Source organism: Chionomys nivalis, chromosome 9 (genome assembly GCF_950005125.1).
Source record: "Chionomys nivalis chromosome 9, mChiNiv1.1, whole genome shotgun sequence".
NCBI classification, from domain to species: domain Eukaryota; kingdom Metazoa; phylum Chordata; class Mammalia; order Rodentia; family Cricetidae; genus Chionomys; species Chionomys nivalis.
This window is the reverse complement of record NC_080094.1, coordinates 70,293,312-70,313,001: the sequence shown is the minus strand read 5'-3', so window position 1 is coordinate 70,313,001 and position 19,690 is coordinate 70,293,312. Positions and strand designations below refer to the sequence as shown.

The 19,690-nt window shown below is 46.7% G+C and overlaps 1 protein-coding gene across 6 annotated transcripts in view; it reads right to left on the bottom strand.

The window, feature by feature from the left end:
• Kiaa1549l (KIAA1549 like) overlaps positions 1 to 19,690 on the bottom strand; it is a 267,831-nt gene that overhangs the window by 77,735 nt on the left and 170,406 nt on the right. For all 6 annotated transcript variants that reach the window (XM_057780907.1, XM_057780906.1, XM_057780908.1 and 3 more), the window contains 5 exons: positions 19,020 to 19,153; positions 11,664 to 11,826; positions 9,840 to 9,899; positions 4,064 to 4,215; positions 957 to 1,128 (listed from right to left, as the gene is read on the bottom strand). In XM_057780907.1, the coding sequence (XP_057636890.1) occupies positions 957 to 1,128; positions 4,064 to 4,215; positions 9,840 to 9,899; positions 11,664 to 11,826; positions 19,020 to 19,153 (681 nt within the window). The remainder of the gene's footprint in view (positions 1 to 956; positions 1,129 to 4,063; positions 4,216 to 9,839; positions 9,900 to 11,663; positions 11,827 to 19,019; positions 19,154 to 19,690) is intronic.

The window sequence follows — 19,690 nt, the reverse complement described above, 5'->3', positions numbered from 1 at the left end:
CGTAGGAACTGACCTTCCTTACCCTTCCATCAAACCCTCCACCTTTTCTTTGTTGTTTTTGTTTTTGCCCCGAGCCACTTAAACTACTTGTGTTTCTAGGCACACCTGGTACGTCTCTCCTGCATTTTTACTCATGGTGTTTTCCTGGCACACACACCCTTCCCTTCTTTTTAATGAGCTCTTGAAATATGACATAGCTAAGAACACAAGTCTGAAGCTGGAAGTATCCGGATTGGTGTCTTGGCTAAGTGCTGGTTTGCGATGGGTAATCCGGTTATTTCTTCTCTCTCTCTCTCTCTCTCTCTCTCTCTCTCTCTCTCTCTCTCTCTCTCTCTGCCTGTTTGACCTCCCATAGTTTGGAGCTGAGTAAACAGAGGCCTATTAGAAAAGAAGGCCAATAGCTGGAGCACAGTAAATGCCACAAGAGCGGCCACAGAGAGTATTTGTTTTAATACCCTTCTTCTGTTTCAGGAGGATCCTTTAAGCAAAGCCCCCCTAGGCAGGTACCAGTGTCCTACTGCCAGCCCCATGCATCGACAACTCTGTCCCTCAGAGCCAGAAACCAGGTGTCACCCACTTCTAATGACCTCCAGTGCTAAGCATAGTTCACAAAGAACTGAATGTTCACTACATCAATTTATTTTCAATTCCCCCAGCACATAAATATGATCTCAGCTGCAGTTATTTTCTTGTAGCTAGATTATACTGGATCTGAGGAGGAAGAGGAGTTAGCACCTGGGGACAAAGGGACATTATCACCTACTATCATTTAGATATCGCAAACCACCACCCCTACCTACAGCTTACTGCTTTAACAGAAAAGAGCTGACTGATCTTCAAACCACCCAGAAGCAAGTTTTGTTCAGCTGTAAGACCACCCCTATGGCTTGGAGGAGCACTAGGGTGCACGAAAATAATTAATGCCATTAAAAGCATTGGATGAACAGACTCCTTACGGTCAGCCTGTAGAAGGACAACGTGGTGCAGGGTCAAGGCCATCCTCTGGGAGTCGATGGTGCTCAGGATCTTGGCTGCTGCAGTCCCCAGCAATGGCTTCCCGTTGTACAGTGTGTAGTACGTCAGCTCTGCTGGGTCCTTTGGTCCTGGCACTCGCTGCATCTTTACCATCTTTTAAAAAAAGAGAAGCAGGGTGTTGCTGGGGCATTTTGGACAGGTCCTGCAGGCCTCTGAGCCATCAGAAGGCTCGCCTCACCAAGTCATTGAGGCCTACTGGGCCTGAGAGGACCCACAGGGACAGGCTAGATGTCATCCCTTTGGTCCTCCATAGAGCCAGAGTCTCAGGAAGCTGGTTATCCCTGGAAGGAGAGGCTGAGAGGAGAAAGTGGGGCTTGACACACAGCAGCATCTGGAAGGCAGCCGGAAGCTGGGAATGAACAGGGAAGAGCGAGTTTCCCAACCTCCACTGAGCATTGGCCTCGTTTGAAAATAGGCCTCCGTGCTAACTCAGGGCACGCTAGGTATCCCAAACAAGGTGCTTAATTTCAAAACTCTTCAATTGCCTGAAAGGGGGAAATGACCTATCTGTCTATAATGAGGAGACCTCTGATAAAAGTGGAACTCGTAAACTCAACCTCCTTTCTCTAAATCAGCTACATAGAGGCTTGCTTCTTTGAATTTTTTTAAAAAATCAATAAATTAAATTAAAAAAAATCTTTTCTCATTTGACATACCAATCCCAATTCCCACTCCCTGCTCCACTTCCTCCACCTTCTCCCCACCCCATCCCCCACCCACTCCTCAGAGAGGGCTAAGGCTTCCCCTGGGGAGTCAGCAAAGTCTAGCACATTGCTTTGAGGTAGGACCAAGGCCCTCCCCACTATAACTAGGCTGAGCAAAGAGAATGGGCTCCAAAAAAGCCAGTTCAAGCAGTAGGGATAAATCCTGATATGATTATGATAATCATAAGATATGGACATAGGGTTTTGTTGTATGTTTATAGGCATGGTAAACACTGAGCATTTAGGATTTTAACCTTTGACTCTTAGAATTAGCAATTAATTGATAAACATTATATTACAGTATTGTCAGAGAACACATTACAGACATTGAGTTTTATAGAATATAAAAAGATATTATAAAATGTTTATAGAAAGTTCATTAACGACATCAAAAAACCCTGAAAAATTCAAAAGTCAATAGTAGTAAACTGAATAAATGAGTTATGGAAAGTTTATATAATAGATTATAATGAATGAACTACTCCAGTTCATATAAATGTGGATTACAAATTATAGAATATAAAATTTAAAACAGGAAAAACAACATGGCGTGCTTGTAAGGATCTATGCATAGGGGTGAAATCTGTATAGAAAATACAGGAATGAATTAATCCAAAATTCAGAACCACGCTCAACTTGGATAGGAAGAAAGGGAACATAATTTTAAAAATTAATGCTGTGTGTGTGTGTGTGGGGGGGTCTGCTCTTGCCTGTGTGCAGGGCAAAGGCCAACTTTTGGTATCTTCCTCCATCACTTTCTCCCTCCGTTTCTGAGAAAGTGTCTTTCACGGAACCTGAGCTCACTTATTTGGTTTGGCTAGCTGGCAACCCCCAGGATCTTCCCGCCTCTGACCTTCCAGTTCTCACGTTAGAGTTATGAGCTGTCAAGACCTGCTTTGTGTATGTGTTCTGGGGATCCAAACTCAGGCCTTCATACTGTGCAGCAAGCACTTCTCTGGCTGAGCCATCTTACCAGATACATCAGCTACAAAAATAACTAAATTCTAGCCATCCAAATCTCCATATGTATGAAGGGAAGTCGTTTTATAAAGGTCTCGACCCAGGAGAAAGGCCTCTGGGTGAAAGACAATGGAAGTGCCATCGTGTGGGTTTGGGGGAGGCTTCGGCACATCACTCCTTTCCCTAGTGGGAGAGGAGGCGGGCAGTGCTTGAACAACCCGGCAGAGGCGAGTGATAATTCAAATACCTATTAACGTCACTCACTTCCAACTTGATAGCACTTCTTACCACGATTTAGCCAAGTATGATGTCAGAAGCAATCTATAGCATCTCTATGTAGAGGTTTTCAGAAAAAAAGAAGTGCCGCTTCTTCAGTCCACCATGCCATCCCTCTGCAATCTCTGAGATGTGCAGACGTGTTAGAGTCACAAGTAGCACGGGGCTGGTAAGAAGGTCTTTCCTCTTCCATGGACTGATGCAAACCACTTCACAGCCATGTGGTCACCAGTGACTTGTTTTCTGTCGTTAGGAAAGCATGAATTGAAGGGCTTACATGGAACAGACCTTTTACTTAGGGATGGGCTGGCATGGAGCAAACTTGCAGAACCAAATTGGCATCCAAAAGGTCGATGAGCACAATGCACCACTGTGTAAGGAGACACGGAGCGTCTCTGATGCAACTCATGCAGAAGAGGAGGTGGGTGACTTTCAAGAAGTCATAGGGATGTGATCGGCAGACATACTGTGCTGATGTCTGCAATTCTACATAGACAGCATGGCACTGTGCATCTATGCAGACACGGTCGGTTGTCAATCAGGAGTGCATAGGCCAGCGGAAGACCACACTACTAGGAGGGGATCTGTGATGGGAGCTTTGCCAGTGAGCATGTTAGAGACGGACGCTCAGGGGTGAAGGACGAGGTCAATCATATTTAAGCTGCGTGGATTGGTTCAAATACGCTAAGGACATTTCCACTCTAGGGGGAACTGGATAAAGTGTGGAGGGAGGTGTAGGTAGTCCCCACAGGGACAGCTGCTGACTACGCAAGTCCCTTAAAACTAACCCAGAGAAGTTTGTGCTGGTGGTTTCTTTGAGAGGTATGAGGAACTGACAGGAGGGTGAGAAGCGACTTGGGAACTTTTGCTTCATGAATATCCACCTATCTAGAGACTCACTTCTTGGCAATCTAGTTACTGACGATGAAAAGAGACTGACCCGCAGCCCTGAAAGCTCCAGAGGGGTGTCCATCAAGAGGCTTAAGTCAGTTGGCAGCGTGGATGTGCGTCTGGGCGCAGGTAGTTGTTTAGTCCCAGGAAACACATCCCTCCCACAGTCATTAGAAAACCCCCGTGCACACACCTACCTGCACAGTATAGCTTCCCAAGGTGGTGGCCCGCTTAAACCGCCGGCTCTGTTGCTGGGACATCATGAAGAGCTGGGCTAGACGCTGCTCCATGACCCGGGCAAAGCTCTGGTTGTGCAGGCCTACCAGCGAGTTGTCCACGCCCTGGAGCACTAGGGATGCAGAAGGCAGAGGGGATGCTCAGAGACCAGACTCCCTGTGGACTCAGTAACTACACCACCACCTGCCCTGCATGATAAGAACCACCCTGACCTACTTACAGTGGAGCTTGGCCAACCTTACCTACTTCTCCTCCAGGGCAGTTCATAAGTTAAGAATCCTTGCCTATGTGTTACCCATGTTGGAAGGGTTAGTGGCCTGCCTAAGACTGTCCAGGGAGCAAATAGAGTCAGGGTAAGAACCCAAGCTTCTATAACTCCAAAGCTGTGTTTCTTCTATAAGCTGTGTCATTTCAAACATTTCATCGTCAAACCCAAACTTTTAAAGATGACACACCCCACAAAGAGTCCACAGGGAATACAGCTGAGCTGTGGGTACAGATAATTGGGGGCTGGGCTGGTTCTCATTTGCAAACCCGGACTCAACAGCGTGGCCAAGGATTCACAGAGCCATCCTGGAACTGGAGTGCATACATTTGGACAAACTATGCTGTTCAGTATCCTTATCTCTCCCTGCTAGATAGGATGCTTCCTACCCCTAAAACTGCCCAGGGCCCATCATGTCCTCTCCATTCAAGAATAAGTTAGTGGAAGGAGTGTGTTTTCTCTCATTTCTGGTTCCTGTCAATTACGGGTCCTTCAGCAAGCCACTGGAGTCTAGTCCTCTGCAAAAGGGAAGGGCACCTCTGAGCAAGCACATGTTCAGTAGGCTCTAAGGTCAAAGGGGACAGGATGCATGAGGCAGTTTGGCCCTGTAGATGGAAGGTACATGGGATTCTTTCCTGGCCCTTATCTCTGCATGGTTAGATCTCAGCAGCCATTTCTGGGGACAAGAGGGGAGTCGGTGACGGTCAAGTTACAAGTCACCACTAGGGCATGGATGAGAGTTGTAAGAGCACTAGGGCCTCTCTAGGGCTTTCTACAGGGACGACTGCCTGTTTTCATTTATGTCCAGAGTCCAGCTCTTGCTCTACAACCCATGGGAAGCAACTTCACCCCAAGCATGCAAACAGTGCCTTCAGACACAGTCACAACCAAAATTTTAGTGTTCAAATTTATTATTGGGCTTTTAAAGCGATTGAAGCTCATCGGGGCTGGCAATGGTTTCTAACCCAGTCCAGCCCAGTATCATGAATACGACCCATCCACCAAAGTGCAGAAACAGCCCCTCCCGAAGAGCATAGCGTCTCTGTAGCCGCTGATCAAGCAGGGGGCGGTGCACGCAGCCAGCACCAATGATGGGCCACACGGGGCCAGGGACAGACCAAGCCGTCAGAAGTGGGGCTCAGAGAATGACACCGATACGCGGATCTAGAAGGAAATCAAACCCACAGCTGGGTCTCTAAAATGACTTCTTTGAAGCCATAAATGCCAAACGATCCCCCTGGAGGGTATAAAGCAAAGCCCCAGGGCCCTGGGGAGGGACTCTGGATTGTTTGCCAGCCCAGTCCCTGCAAACAGAGATGAAGGCTGCTATATTGCACTTTCAGCGCCCTGCAGATACCCAGGGTCCCACGGGGCTTCCTACCTCACACAGGGGAGCCTGGTTCAAAAACACCCCGTGTACTAAATATACAGGTCAGACACTGAAATGACTTCTAAGTTGCCCACTTCTCCCTCAACTAGTGGACAAGAGGAAGAGGGGGGGAAACATAAATCGGTTTACAGGAATCTCAGTCATGAGTCAAAGACAGACACCAAGTAAAGGCATCTGTCAGACTTCTAGGTGAGAAAAATGTTCCAGCAGCTAATGGTCGCTTGTGTTACAGATGCTCTCTGGGATACTGAATTGTAAGTTTAAGTTGCTTAAAATGGGACTTTTACTTTATATGTATTTTTTAGTAATTTTCTCTTTAAAACAACAAAACATCTCCGGGCAAGCACAGGAACATGTGGGGAGCACCCAGAGCCATACAGCTATTAATGCCTAGACGACTGGAGTGTGTTCCCCTGCAGCTCTCCAGAAAAAGAGTGGGTTCTTCTTGGTGTCAGCTGGGTGGCGTTGGGGGTCAGAAGCAGGGGTGTGAGTTGAGCCACTGCTGCCCTTCCTGAGACAAGCCACATGGCTCCGCAGGACCACAGTTCTCCCCTGAGCCAGCTGCTGACTGAGAAGAACTAACTCAGCAAATGCTGCTTAGAACAGGACACCGCTGTGTGGAGGCCTTTGCTGTCGTAAGCCCGCCTGTTGCGGGAGGTCCTTCCGCTCCTCCAGCCAATAGCCGCCAAGATACCAGCCCATTGGGGCGTGGTATCTTTCCCTTTAAAAAAAGCGGCCACTTCCCTCCTCTCTCTCTCTTTACTTCCTGCTCGGGTTCCGGCGACTAGACTTCTTCCTAATTGCGTGCGCAGAGGGCTGTTGTCTGGGACAGTGATCTGTAAGTTTATTCCCCTTTAAATAAATACCACCCTATTAATCACAATTCCAAACTGGTGTGGGATTGTTTATGACTTGCGCCTTCACCCGCCTCCCCTCCTTTGCTATGCCCATTCTTGCTAGAGGAGGAAATGTCATAAAGGCCTGGATCTGGGCCCCTGTGCGTGGTTCCCCTCCCCTCTCCCAAGGTCCGCAGCATGCTCTCCTCGACCCCGCCTGCCTTCTGGAAGGCAATGGAGGGGCTTGCACTCAGAGCTCGCCCGCACAGTGCCTCGGTGGCTCAGCCCTCTCAGCACGCCAGCCAGGGCCCTCTTTAACCACCCACTCTCAGTCACCACAGATTCAGAGTGGAGGAGGCCTTCCAAGTCCCCGCGCTGGTATGAAAAGTTCAAGACCACGATGCCCTTCTTGTTTGAGTTAAAATCACTCCGGGCTCTACGATCCATCACCAGGCAAGGGTCAGCCTCCTGCACTTGAGCTAAACTATTTCATTTGCGGTTGACTCCCACACTTTCAGACTCCAGGGGTCTTTGTGCTCGGCTGGCGCCCGTGTGAAGCCCAGAGGGCCCAGGGGACTGGCTGTGGGACACACTAGTAAGAAGCAGGGGTGAGAAGAGAAGAAAGTCACTGGTCACTGGATCGCAGCCACATTGTCTCTGGTGAAGAAACAAAGGCGAATGTATAAATCGGAGACAAGCTTGCTGATTCCAAGGCTGGCTGGCTAGTGAGTCCCAGGGATCTGCCTGCCTCTGCCTCCCTTTGATGTGGGTCCCGGGGAGTCTAGCCCAGACCCTCATATCTGCAGAGTAAACCCTTAACTGACTGAGCTATATCTTCAAGCCCTAGTCACCAATATCCGGGTATCTCTAACTTGTTTTACTCTATAGAACCAATAACAGGATTCTCAGACAGTAGGACAGTCTGTAGGTTCTCTGTAAAGAGAAATTGAAGAGGTCACCCATCGGTGCTGATTTTCCATCAAAGAAGGACCCACCCTCAGCAAGAGGGGGAAACGTACAACATAGTCCACGTAAGTTCAGGTGTAAAACAGACAAGAGCAAGTAGAGCTTGCAATAGGAACTACAGGAAGGGGGAGTGGCTACAAACTGAAAAGGACAGGGCTTATGGTGATGGTCTGGGGGCCAAGGCTGATCAAAGACCCTCATTGCTGGCTCCCAATAATCAACCCTTTCTTTTATGATAGAGCAAACTAGCACAGGTTTCCCAGAAGTCTGTAAAGTGGTCATGGTTCATATGGAAGGCAAGAGGGTCATACCATAGCATGGTTTCAGTTCTTCATAAGCACTAACTGAGCGATGCCACCAGCTGAGAGACAGTGGCAGTTCTGTTTAGATCACTGCAATGCCAACAACAGCAATGAGGGAGGAAGTTACATAAGTGAGCACGAAGAATTAAGTCCCAGGGGAGTCTGGAAAAAAAGACCGTGTGCATAGCTTTCCTTAAGGTAATGCCACCCAAACAAAGGCACAGCAAGGCATGGGCAGATGGGGAGGGGTTCCCCCCTCCCCGCGGTAGCTGTCAAGGGCAGCCTGTGCTTAAGAATGGATTATGATCACTGAGTGTAACTTTAAAGTTCAGAGAAGGGGGAATATCTGTGAAGGAAGAGGCACCATTGCTTGAGGAGAGGACATATGATTTTGTAGCGTTATGTAACCCGCTGGCTCAGACATGTGTTGCTGGGTTAGCATCCTGGGAGAGCTGTTCCTAATTTGTTAAAAATACGCTTCTTTAGTTTGCCTTCTTAGCAGTTAAAATGGCCTCTGCATACCAAAGACCCTGCAGTGGGGGCATGTGGGCGATGTGTCCTTGAGAAGAGAGCCTAGGCAGGCGTCACACAGCAGGGTGGGAACTCCTTGGATGGGACTTTAAGCAACAGCCCACCTGCCACGTGCTTGGGACAGCAGTGAGGAAAGGATGGATGAAGGAAGGGAGCTTGGGGCAGCTGCTCCCCTAAGCACATTTCCGAGTCTTGATGATCTTCCTACCTCACATTGACGGGCTGGGCTATGTTCCCCCAGTTCACATGCGCAAGTCCCAACCCCCAGCATGTCAGAGGGTGACAGTGTTTGGACAGAGGGTCTTTGTAGGGGTAATGAAATTAAAATGAGGTCACGAACATGGGCCATCAGTCTGGCGTACTTCTAAGAAAAGGAAATTGGGGCTGGAGAGATGGCTCAGAGGTTAAGAGCACTGCCTGCTCTTCCAAAGGTCCTGAGTTCAATTCCCAGCAACCACATGGTGGCTCACAACCATCTGCAATGAGATTTGGTGCCCTCTTCTGGCCTGCAGGCAGAATATTGTATACATAATAAATAAATAAATACTTAAAAAAAAAAAAGAAAAGGAACTCAGGACAGACAGGCTCAGGGAAGAACAAGTGGAGAGAAGGTGACCAACTTCAAGTCAAGGGGATGGGAAGAAGATGCAAAACTATTATTGGTGCCTCCATCTCAGACTTACAGAGCATCGAGAATGCAACTTTCAACTATCTACACTCTGATGGCTGGGCTGGTCACTTTCCTCCTACCAACAGCTGTCCTCTCCATTTGCCCCAATAATGCTGCTTCTCTCATTTTAGAGGCACTGGGAGACTTTTGAAAAACACAAACAGAATGCTTTTACTGGTTCATAGTGTTCAGCTGTGAAATGCCAAGGAATAAAAGAAAATGCCACCAGGACACTCCTGCTCTTTGACTCCCACTCGACCTCATCTGCAGAGCACAAGGATTGGCGTGGCTGCGTCACGTGCCCCGAGAAGGAGCAGCACATATATGGCCCTCCTCTGGATTTAATTTGGGCTTTGCAGGACAGTGCAGAAAGACCTGCTGTCTGTTTAGACAAACACCCACACAGGTGTGCCCCACAAGGCCACCCACACAGATGTGCCCCAGACGGCCACCCACACAGACGTGCCCCAGACGGCCACCCGCACAGACGTGCCCCAGACGGCCACCCGCACAGACGTGCCCCAGATGGCACCCACTGGTGCTGCCATGAGATAGGCTGAAGATGGGACCATTGAAGTAGCAGTTTTGAATTATTTATCAGTAATCATCTTCAGGGTGTTCTTTTCTCAGCCTCCCCACTCCCTTCCAGTCCGATAGAAGGGACTCCTCGATTTATAAGGGAGGACCAAAGATGTCTGCCCTGTCGCCAAATGGCACCCTTTTTAGACAAACCAACCCGATGGTACAGAGAGGGACATACGGAAATCAGATGTTACCTGTGATCACCCAGTAGTCTCTGGTCGTTTCTGATATATCAAGGTTGGGATATTCCAGTGCTGAAACAGATAAAACACACGTGGGCTCTCTTTGATAGGCTGTATGAGTAAACATTATCAGGGGGAACATGGAAGTGACGAGCTGGAAAGCAGCTGGGTCCCACACTGCCGTTTCTGAGAAATCTATTGCACACAGGTCAAAGTATCTTATTGTACAGAAAGGTGACTCAGTAGGGGACAACCTATACAAGGGGCTCAGATTCAGGAGATTCTCTCTGTGAAGTTTTCCCTCCAAGCCTTCTTACACGGAACAACATGGCTATCAGCACCCACAGCTGCAGCCTGCCTTAGCTGGGGCTTCCTCTGAATAGGTCATCTAGCACCATGGAGGTCTAAGGAGTGGAGATCTCTTCACGGGTTCTTTCCAGCATTGCGGGCTTACATGTGGTACTGAAAGTTATTGTCTGCTTTGCCAGCATGCTCACTATGAGAATCCACACACGTAGAGGACATAGTACAGTGGCTCACACACAGTCAGTGCTCAGTAAATCTTTCGTGTGTGTGTAAGTGTACACATGTATGTTTAAGCCGGAGGAGGATGGCAAGTGTCTTTCTAAATTGCTTCCCACCTTGCTTTCTGAGACAGGCTCTCTCACTGAACTGTGATCTTGTTGATTTGGCTAAGCTGGCTGTCCTGGGCCAACCTCCCAGCACTAACTAGTGTTACAGTTGTGAGCACCTCACCAGAATTTTCTTCTTTCAATGTGGGTACTGAGCTAAAACTCAGATTTTCAGGCTTGCACAGCAAGCACTTCAGCAACTGAGCCATTTCCCTACCACTCAGTTCAACTTAACTGATTATTATTAGAATACCGAGCTGGATAAAGAAGGTGACTCCTGCTGCCCTGTGACATCCTACCGCCATCTTTCATGACGTAATCTTTTCATGAGGTCCGAGTCATCCTGACTGCCTGAAAGTTTGTAAGATCTTTCCAATAAACACGTTCAAAAAACTTCTCAGTGGTTGCTAAGTGACAAGTATAACTTTTACACACACACACACACACACACGTACATGTGCATGCACACGCGATCTCATTTATTTATAGTTTCAAAACAACTCTAGAAAGAAATTACAAAACACTTTTGCTAATGGGTATATTTTAAAAAGAAATCTTTGCCAGTGACCTTGTGAAATATAATAATTAAATGTAGGGTACAGAGCGTCACTTCCTACCCAGCCAATGTCTAGTGACAAAATGCTGGCTGTTCTGTCTTCAAAGTCCAGTTGACTGCATAGCAATGAGGATTATGTAACCAGCCTTACTGAGAGCCAAGGCCTCAGACTATGGGGACTTCAAGTGAAGTCACGACACAGATTGCAAAGTTTGCATTCTGCTGCCTGTAGTCAGCTGGACCGAAAGGTCTAGGAACATTTGTGCAGGAGAAAGAAAACCATGGCAACCAGGACTGTTCCTACGGACAGATGCCCTGGGAGGCAATGCTCAGAGCACAGGTCCCCACGCAGCCCTGTTAGCTGTGGGAGAGTGGATACCCTATGAAAACTGGGAGGGGGAGCTTCAGTTTTTTTTCTCCTGGTTTTGCACCCACCTCATAGGCTCATTGTAAGCATCAAGCAAGGGCTTTCTTGCAGTGTGCCATGAACTTTTTGACAATTTAACCCCATGTGCTGCATTTTTTCAGTTGCTCATGATAATACACACAGTATGCAGCGTAGCATGACAGAAGTTCTTCCGTTACACGGAGAACACCCCAGGGGAAACCCAGGGCCCTTCTACATGAGGCTGAGGCGCACGTACTCACGTTCAGCGATGGTGAGCGGAGGGTAAGTGAGGTAGAATCCTACCAGCTCAGCGGAGAGCTGGCTAAGGAGGCTGCTGGCCACAGTGCCATTGAGGAAGGAGCTCTGATTGCCCACAGCATACACCAGTGTGACGGCTTGGGAGGCATTGGACGTGCTCACGATCTGAATGACACAGGAGCAAAAGGGAAGGAGACATGCCAAATAAGGTGAGGGTCTGTGTCATGGAGGCCAAGGAAGCGACCTTCCAACAGAAGTTGTGGGTTGCGACGGAAGGGCAGTGGGGAGACAGCAAAGAGGTAAAAAGAATAGTAAGTCATTGTTTAGAGATGGTAGGATCATGCCAGGCACTGGGCTATGGGGTACATCATCTCCATCTCGCTCTAACCCTGCAAGGAGTGTCTACTTATGACTGCCTTTCACACATGTGGAAACCACGGCCTGTATGACCTGTCTGAGGTCATACAGCTCATGCACGACAGAGTCAGGATTTGAACCCAAGCCATCTTGATTTCTAGCTCTTCATCACACGTGTGTCTTTCCCAGGGGCTAAACTGACTCAAGTGACCGCTATAATTCTGGAAATGGAAAGCAGAGCTTGGGGGTACAGGAGGACGGCCCGATTGCCAAATGTTCAGGGACCTTTCAGGTTGTTATGAATGTAACAAAAATTCAGAAATACGAAATAGATCCTTTATGGCACAATGACTTCCTTTTGTGAGCCATCAATTTGGTGTGGAGTATGAGAAAGAAGTTCTCTAAGATAACATGCGTTTCTCCTCATGCTCAGTCTTATTTCATTTTTAGTTGCTAGGGAAAATGAGATTTTCTGGGTCAGTGTACGGATAAAAATATCTCGAACATTTGAAAAACACAAGCAGGGGAAAAAAATCACTGGCTGGGCAAGATGCTTTTGCTGGGCGAAGTGCGTGTGTCTGCCCTTTCTCTCCAGATCTCCTTGCCATCGCCCTGTATGGCACAAAGGGCATCCCACAGGTTCCTCCGTGGTTTCTTTGGGAGAGAGGAAGGAAGGGCAGGGTATTAATGCCGGTCACCCTCCCAGTGGGCATCAGGGCTCAGGCATAGCCTGGATACTAGGCTGTCCCTGCCTGCACGTTCAGCTGAGATGTCTTTATGGAACTCTCAAGTTCCTTTTGAGGACTGTCTTACATACCTGGGTGTCAGGAGCCGTGTCCCCCCAAAATTTACAGGAAGCACCGCCGTGAGGAGTTTTTGCAGAGGGCTTCACTTCTCAATTGAATTGAGAATAGTCTTATTGACCAAGCCTATCTCACACCCAAATTAACTGTTAATAGAGAGCCTCTGTTAAGGGAACCTGCCTCACATTCCAAACTATCTAGAGTACTAGGTGTGTCACCTTGTGACTTCCCGACCAAGGAATCGTGACCCGACCCATCGTAACCTCTCAGACTCCGTGATGGGCGTGGACCACGTGGCAAGACCCCGTGCTCCAGCCCCCCAAGCTCCCCATTCAGGGGCTATATAAGCTGTAACCATGACCCTAATAAACGGAGGCTTTGACAAATCTGCTTAGCCTCCTTCCTGCTTATCAGCCTATGTCTTTCAGGTGGTGCCTCTCCGTGACCCTGGAATAACTGGCCAGCCAGGCGGGTTACAAACCCTAGACAGAGTAACCTGTCGAGGCGGCTACACCTGGGGACTGACTGTCGCCTGTCTTGCTGGGGCCTTTTTGCCTAGGCATCATCTCTACAGCTTTGCTCTCTGTCCCGACTTGGAAGAGAGCTGCTCAAAGTAGCGTCTGCACTTTGCTGTCTGTTTTCCCCACAGGTGGCAAATGCCTCTCAGTTCCCCAACCAAGAGTCATAAGCCCTTGCCAAGGATAACATTTCTGCTCAGCTCTTGCTCTCCTCCCAGAAAGTAATTCTGGAATGTGCTTCAGCTACAGGTATTCAGACCTCTGTCCTGGGTATGCAGAAAAAAACACTTTCTGACTTAAATGAGTTTGCTGAGAACTGGAGAGATAGCTCAGTGGCTAAGCGCTAAAAGCATTGGGTCTCCTTCAGAGGACCTGCGTTTGATGGGTAGCACCCAGATCAGGTGGCTCACAACCACCTGTAACTCCAGCTCTGGGGAATCCAGTGCCCTCTTCTGGCCTCTTAGGGTACCCACATGTATACACACACACACACACACCACAAAATAAAAGAAATAATCAAATAATAAAATTAATTAATCTTTATTGCTATTGTGATATTCTACCAGGTAAGTTATACCTTTTTGTTGTGGTAAAATATATAAATCACAGAATTTAGTGTTCTAACCATTTTCAGCATTAAGTAGATTCTCATTTTTGCCAACCATCACCAACGCCATCTTCTGAACATCCTTACTGCCCCCACATGTATCTCTACTTCCATTAAACAATTCCCAGCTTCTCTACATTCTTACTGCAAGGTTGCTCTTAAAGTATGATTACTGACTATTCCACAACTCCAGGTATCTGGTAGAAGAGAAATCACCCTAGAGTTTTCTTCTGTGACAGGTTTCCTTCACTTAGCACAATGACCTCAGCGCTACTCCAGCTGCAAGAGGACCGGAATGGCCTTCTTGATAGAAGGCTTGGTAACATTCCCACAGATGTACAGACTACATTTATTTTTCACGTATCCATTTGATAGACACTTGGTTCACTTTTGGCTTTTGGCCATTGTGATTACTGTACAAATACCTATTTTACTTCCTAGATCCTATTTTTAATTCTTTTTGATATGTAGATGGACATGGGGTACTGGATCATACTGTAACTGCATGTTTAGGCTGTTGAGGGGCCATGGTACTGTTTTCCACAGTGGCTGTCCATTGCACATCCCTCTGGAAGAATACAAGGACTCTAACGTCTCCATATCCTCACCTTATTATTTTCCAGGTTTTGTTTTTGAGAGTGATCATCCTAACAAATGTGAAATGGTGTCTCATGATTATTAGGTCAAAACCTTTTTCTCCCAGCTCTCCGTGTCTGCTGCTCTTCTTGTGATGACATAGCTCCAACCCAGGGCATAATGCATGCTGGAAAAAGACAATGGCGCTCACCCTAGCCTTCTTTAGCCATTAACTTTCTTTTAGCTGATGCATAGCAGGAATTATTCCCATTTCTTTAAGTTCTTAATATGAATCACTTATCAGATAGATGATTCATAATTCTGCAGGTGATCTTTTACCCTGTTATTAGTGTCTGTTGATGGGCAAAGTTCTTATTTTCAAGGTTGTCCAACTGGTTTGTTTCTCTGGGCTTTGTGGTTTTCCAGTAGTGTCTAAGACACCCAGGCCCATGAAATCGTTCCTCTATGCTCTGAGCCCTTTGACTTTAGTTCTTACATGTAGAACTTTGATCGACTTCGAGACGATTTTGGTTGATGATGTTAGTTACAGCTCCAACTTTTGCAATGTGTATATTCATCATCAAAAGATCATCCTTTTCACCATAGACCAGCCTTGATAAAAACAGTGGACTTGTTTCTGGCCTCTCTATCTAGGCCATTGATCTCTGTGTCTGTCATAAAGTTGAGACCACACTGATTCAGTTATCATAGCTTTTTAAATTAATTTTTGAAAAAAGGAAGTGCAAAACTTAGAAAATTTGTCCTCTGTCAAGACTGTTTTTGTTCTTCAAGGTCTTTTTGAGGGACTACTCAAACTTTAGGATAGATTTCTCTATTTCTGTCTTTAAAAACATCACTAGGGTTAGTGTGTGTGTGTGTATGTGTGTGTGTGCGCGCACACACACCCATGAAGGTCAGAAGAGTGTATCAGAGCCCCTGGTGCTGCAGTTACAGGCAGCTGTGAACTGCCTGATGTGGGTACAAGTCAATCACTGTACTCAGGTCTTCTGCAAGAGCAGCAATCATTGTTTATTGAGACAGGAATGTGTACCTCTGACTGGTCTTGAACTTGCTATGCAAGCTAGTCTGCCCTTGCAGCTACATCAATCCTGTCTTTTTCTCCAGAATGGGATTTCTGTAGGGATCACAGTCAATCTACAAATCCCCATTGGTGAATATTGAGATCTTTGTAGCTTAAGGCCATGCTCTGTTTCCATGCCTCTGGATCTTCTTTAATGAACTCAGTGATGTTATTTTAGAAAGCCTCTGACCTCATCTCTTCTCATTCACTCATTCTGGCTCATTAGCTCAAAGGCCTAATGTTCCTACCATCTTTCTCCTTCTATGACAGTAGCGCCATGATCCCTGGAAAGCCACCTCCCTTCTCCACTTTGTTCACGTGCTTTGGGTACAGCTGCCACTTCCCATGTTCAGAAGTAGGCATTTGTGTCAGACATTGATCAGGATACTTCGTCTCCTTGGTCACAGTTATCAACCCAGAAGAGGCACAGAAGGACCAATGAGAGCAGGACCCAAGGTCTGGATTAAAATGGTGTCAAAAAAAGAGCTCTTTGGTTCCACAAGACGATAAGCAATAGGAATAGGCAAATCTGGAAGCACCAAGGACCACTCAGTAGAGGCAAGAAGTGTGCTGGGGCCAGAGAGACAGCTCAGCAGTCAAGAACACTTGGGCTGGAGAGATAGCTCAGTGGTTAAGAGCATTGCCTGCTCTTCCAAAGGTCCTGAGTTCAATTCCCAGCAACCACATGGTGGCTCACAACCATCTGTAATATGGCCTGGTGCCCTCTTCTGGCCTTCAGGCATACACACAGACAGACTATTATATAATAAATAAATAAATAAATATTAAAAAAATATTTAAAAAGAGCACTTGTCGTTCTTCCAGAGGGCCTGGGTGCATTTCCCAAGCATGCCAAAGGCATCTCACAGCCATCTGTAACTCAAGTTCTAGAAGAGCAGACAGCCTTGTCTGGCCTCCCTGGGCACTCTATGCATGGGACTCACAGAATACATACAGTAGGCAAAGCATATAGACAGTAGAATAAAACAAACCTTAACAGAAGAGGGAGGGGGAGGAGGGATCTGGAGGAAAGCCGAGAGAAGAACAGAGAACTTCCCGAAGAAAACGTCGATGTACCTGGATCCGGTTGTGCCTCCAGTCAATGAGATGTGAACTCCTGGGTGGAATGAACCCATCACTGCCTCTTTCAGCTTATGTCTCATAAGCCCGGATTCTGTTACAACCCTCACTGAGTCAACTGTAATCTAGCTCCTAATGCTGTGTGTTCTTTTAGTCCCCTTTTCAATGACTCCGATATTTATAGCTTTTTATTCCACAAAGGATTCAAACTACCATACAAATTATATTTAATAGAATGGGATGGAAAAGTGTTACAAAAACATCAATTTGGAAGACATATTATCATGATCCCAGGAAGGCAGCCAGCATGCAGTTACCTGTGAATGATACAGGGACCAAGAAGGAGTGTTCAATCCAATGACAAACCTGGTTCTGATACTTCATATTGGCCAAGGCCAAATGTGAATTGGGATTAATAAAATGATTTATTCAATCAATTTCAAAGGCTTCTTCCAACATGTCAGAGAGCAGCTCAAATCTAGCGAGGTGCAATGGTCAAGTCACCTGCTGCCATCTTTTCCAAAGAAGCTTTGTGACTTATGTTTCATCGGATGACCCATAACCAGCTCACAACAGAGATAGGCTGAAGACCAAGGGCAACTTATTTATCTTGGTATCCGATCTCGAAGTGTTTAATAAACAGCAGGCACCCAAGAAATCTCTTAACACATATTCTGTTGCCAAGAACTGCTTAGGTTCACACACCTGTTAAGACCACAGAGCCAACCCTGAAGAAAAAGATTTCCCACAAGATCCGAGTCATACTGCTTACATAAATCTTAAATCTGTGACACATTTTTCGATCTTAGACTAATAAGAGCCGAGTTGTAATGAGATCCTCCCTGATCCATTTGCCCAAGTCTAGAAAAGGAAAGCCGCTCCTCCAAATTAGATCGTGTGCTTTCTACATTGCATTGGCTTTACTGGAAGCGCGCTTATGCTAAATGTCAATTTCAAAAGCCCTGGGTCTAATTGCAAAGGCTTTAGTTCAGTAGTCAAAACAGACACAGAACAGTGGCATTAATTAGAGACCTTGGGGGATGGATGAATATCATTAAGAAGCATCTATCCTTACTGAGATGTTATCTCCATAATTACACACACACACAAAAATGGGTCTGAAAAAGGCTTTTAGTGGTGTTCACACTGTTAGCCAGGAAGCCAAATATATGGTGTACCCGGAACTGGATTTCCCTGGGAAAAGACGCGCTTGCCAAGGGCTTGGGGACTCCCTTTCTACCCTGTGTCCATGCTGGGGCAGTTTGGTGGATAAGAAGACAGTTTGGGCTCACATCTTTCCTCCATTCTTTCCCAACCATGTGACCTTCCTGGAGTTTCAAATCCTTCTCTCGGTTCTCACATGAACACAGTGGAGATGACATCTCAGAGAATGTCTTAATCATACACAGAAAATATTTGTAAGACACTGAGTACTGCTGCTGGCAGTAAGAGAGTAAGCCCTTGCTGTTAGAGATGTGGGTGTGTTGCTGGGGGTGCATTTGTTTGCGTGTGATGTTCGTTTATGTTGACGATTGGAAATAGCCCACTGAAAATCACACAACAGTTAATCACGGAAAAATCACAACAGAGTTAGTGATCTAAAAATCTACTCACTGGCCCCAGGTGGCTCAGGAGATAAAGGCACCTGCCACCAAGCACGGGGACCTGCATTCAATCCCTGGGACCCACGTGTTGGAAGGAGAGAACTCATTCTCACAGGTTGTTCTCTGAACTCCACATTTGCTCGGTAGCATGTGCCCTCCTAACACAAGCACACATGCGTGCACACACACACACAAATAATGTAAAAAGTTAAACTCATTTTTATATGAGAAAATTGATTCACCTTATAAAGTATATTCAGGTTCAATTCTTTAATGATAAACCCATTAAAAGGCTAGAGGAGGGTTGGAGAGATGGCTCTTCCAAAGGTCCTGAGTTCAACTCCCAGCAACCACATGGCATCCCACAACCATCTGCAATGAGATCCCATGCCCTCTTCTGGTGTGTAGGCATACATGCAGACAGAACGCTGTATATGTAATAAATAAATAAATCTCTAAAGGAAGGAAGGAAGGAAAGAAAGAAAGGCAGGCCAGAGGAAGCATTACATACAAAAACCAAACATTAATCCCTGAATCATGGTAGGTTCACAGTGACGCGGAATCCTACCTGCCATAGCCAGAGCTCAGTCACCCTCACCAATGCCATGGCTGTCTATATCACCTGCCAAAAGCACAAACTTACACTTGCCTATGAAAGCTTTTTAACGGGGAGGGGCACTATCTGCATTATGGCTGCTGTCTGCTGTGCAGCCTGAAGTCTCTCCTCCCTACCTGAAGCGTCAGGTTGCTCCTGCTGTTAAGGACTTTCCTCTCTGCATCCTGGAATGCCTTCTGCAGCCTCTGCTCCATCGTCTGGGCAAACTTGCAGGACTGAATGTTGTCCGTTTGGCTTACGAACTGCAACACTGAAGAAGAACCACAGTCACCACCACTCACCAACGCTGTCTTAGTTCCTCAGGTTTAATAGTGGTCGTGATACAAAACAGTGTGACTTTTAGGTTACAGAAACTAGGCAAATAAACAGTAAGACCAGCCAAGCTTTAATTACAGTTTTGAAGGTAGCTCCTAAGATGATTTATAGCAGAGAATAATTAAAGCATGAATGAGCCCAAAGTGCTCTCCAACACAGAGGATGTCATGACTTTATCCCATGAGACTGCAGATATCTGCTCAAACATGACAACTAATGCCCTCGATTTCTGTGCATGGGGATGATCATTGTCCTCCACACTAAGCCGATGGCTTCCATCACCATGGTACCGCCATACGTGTGCTTCACAGACTTTGCAAACCAGCAACCACAAGAGAAATTGAGAGAAAGCTGTCAAAGTCTTTGCTGGACCACTACGTCACTAACAGTCAGAACCTGTTAGTTCCAGACTATAGGTTTTATAGGTGCTCAACTCAGAGTAATAGATTCTGTGCTGCAATGCACTAAGTAT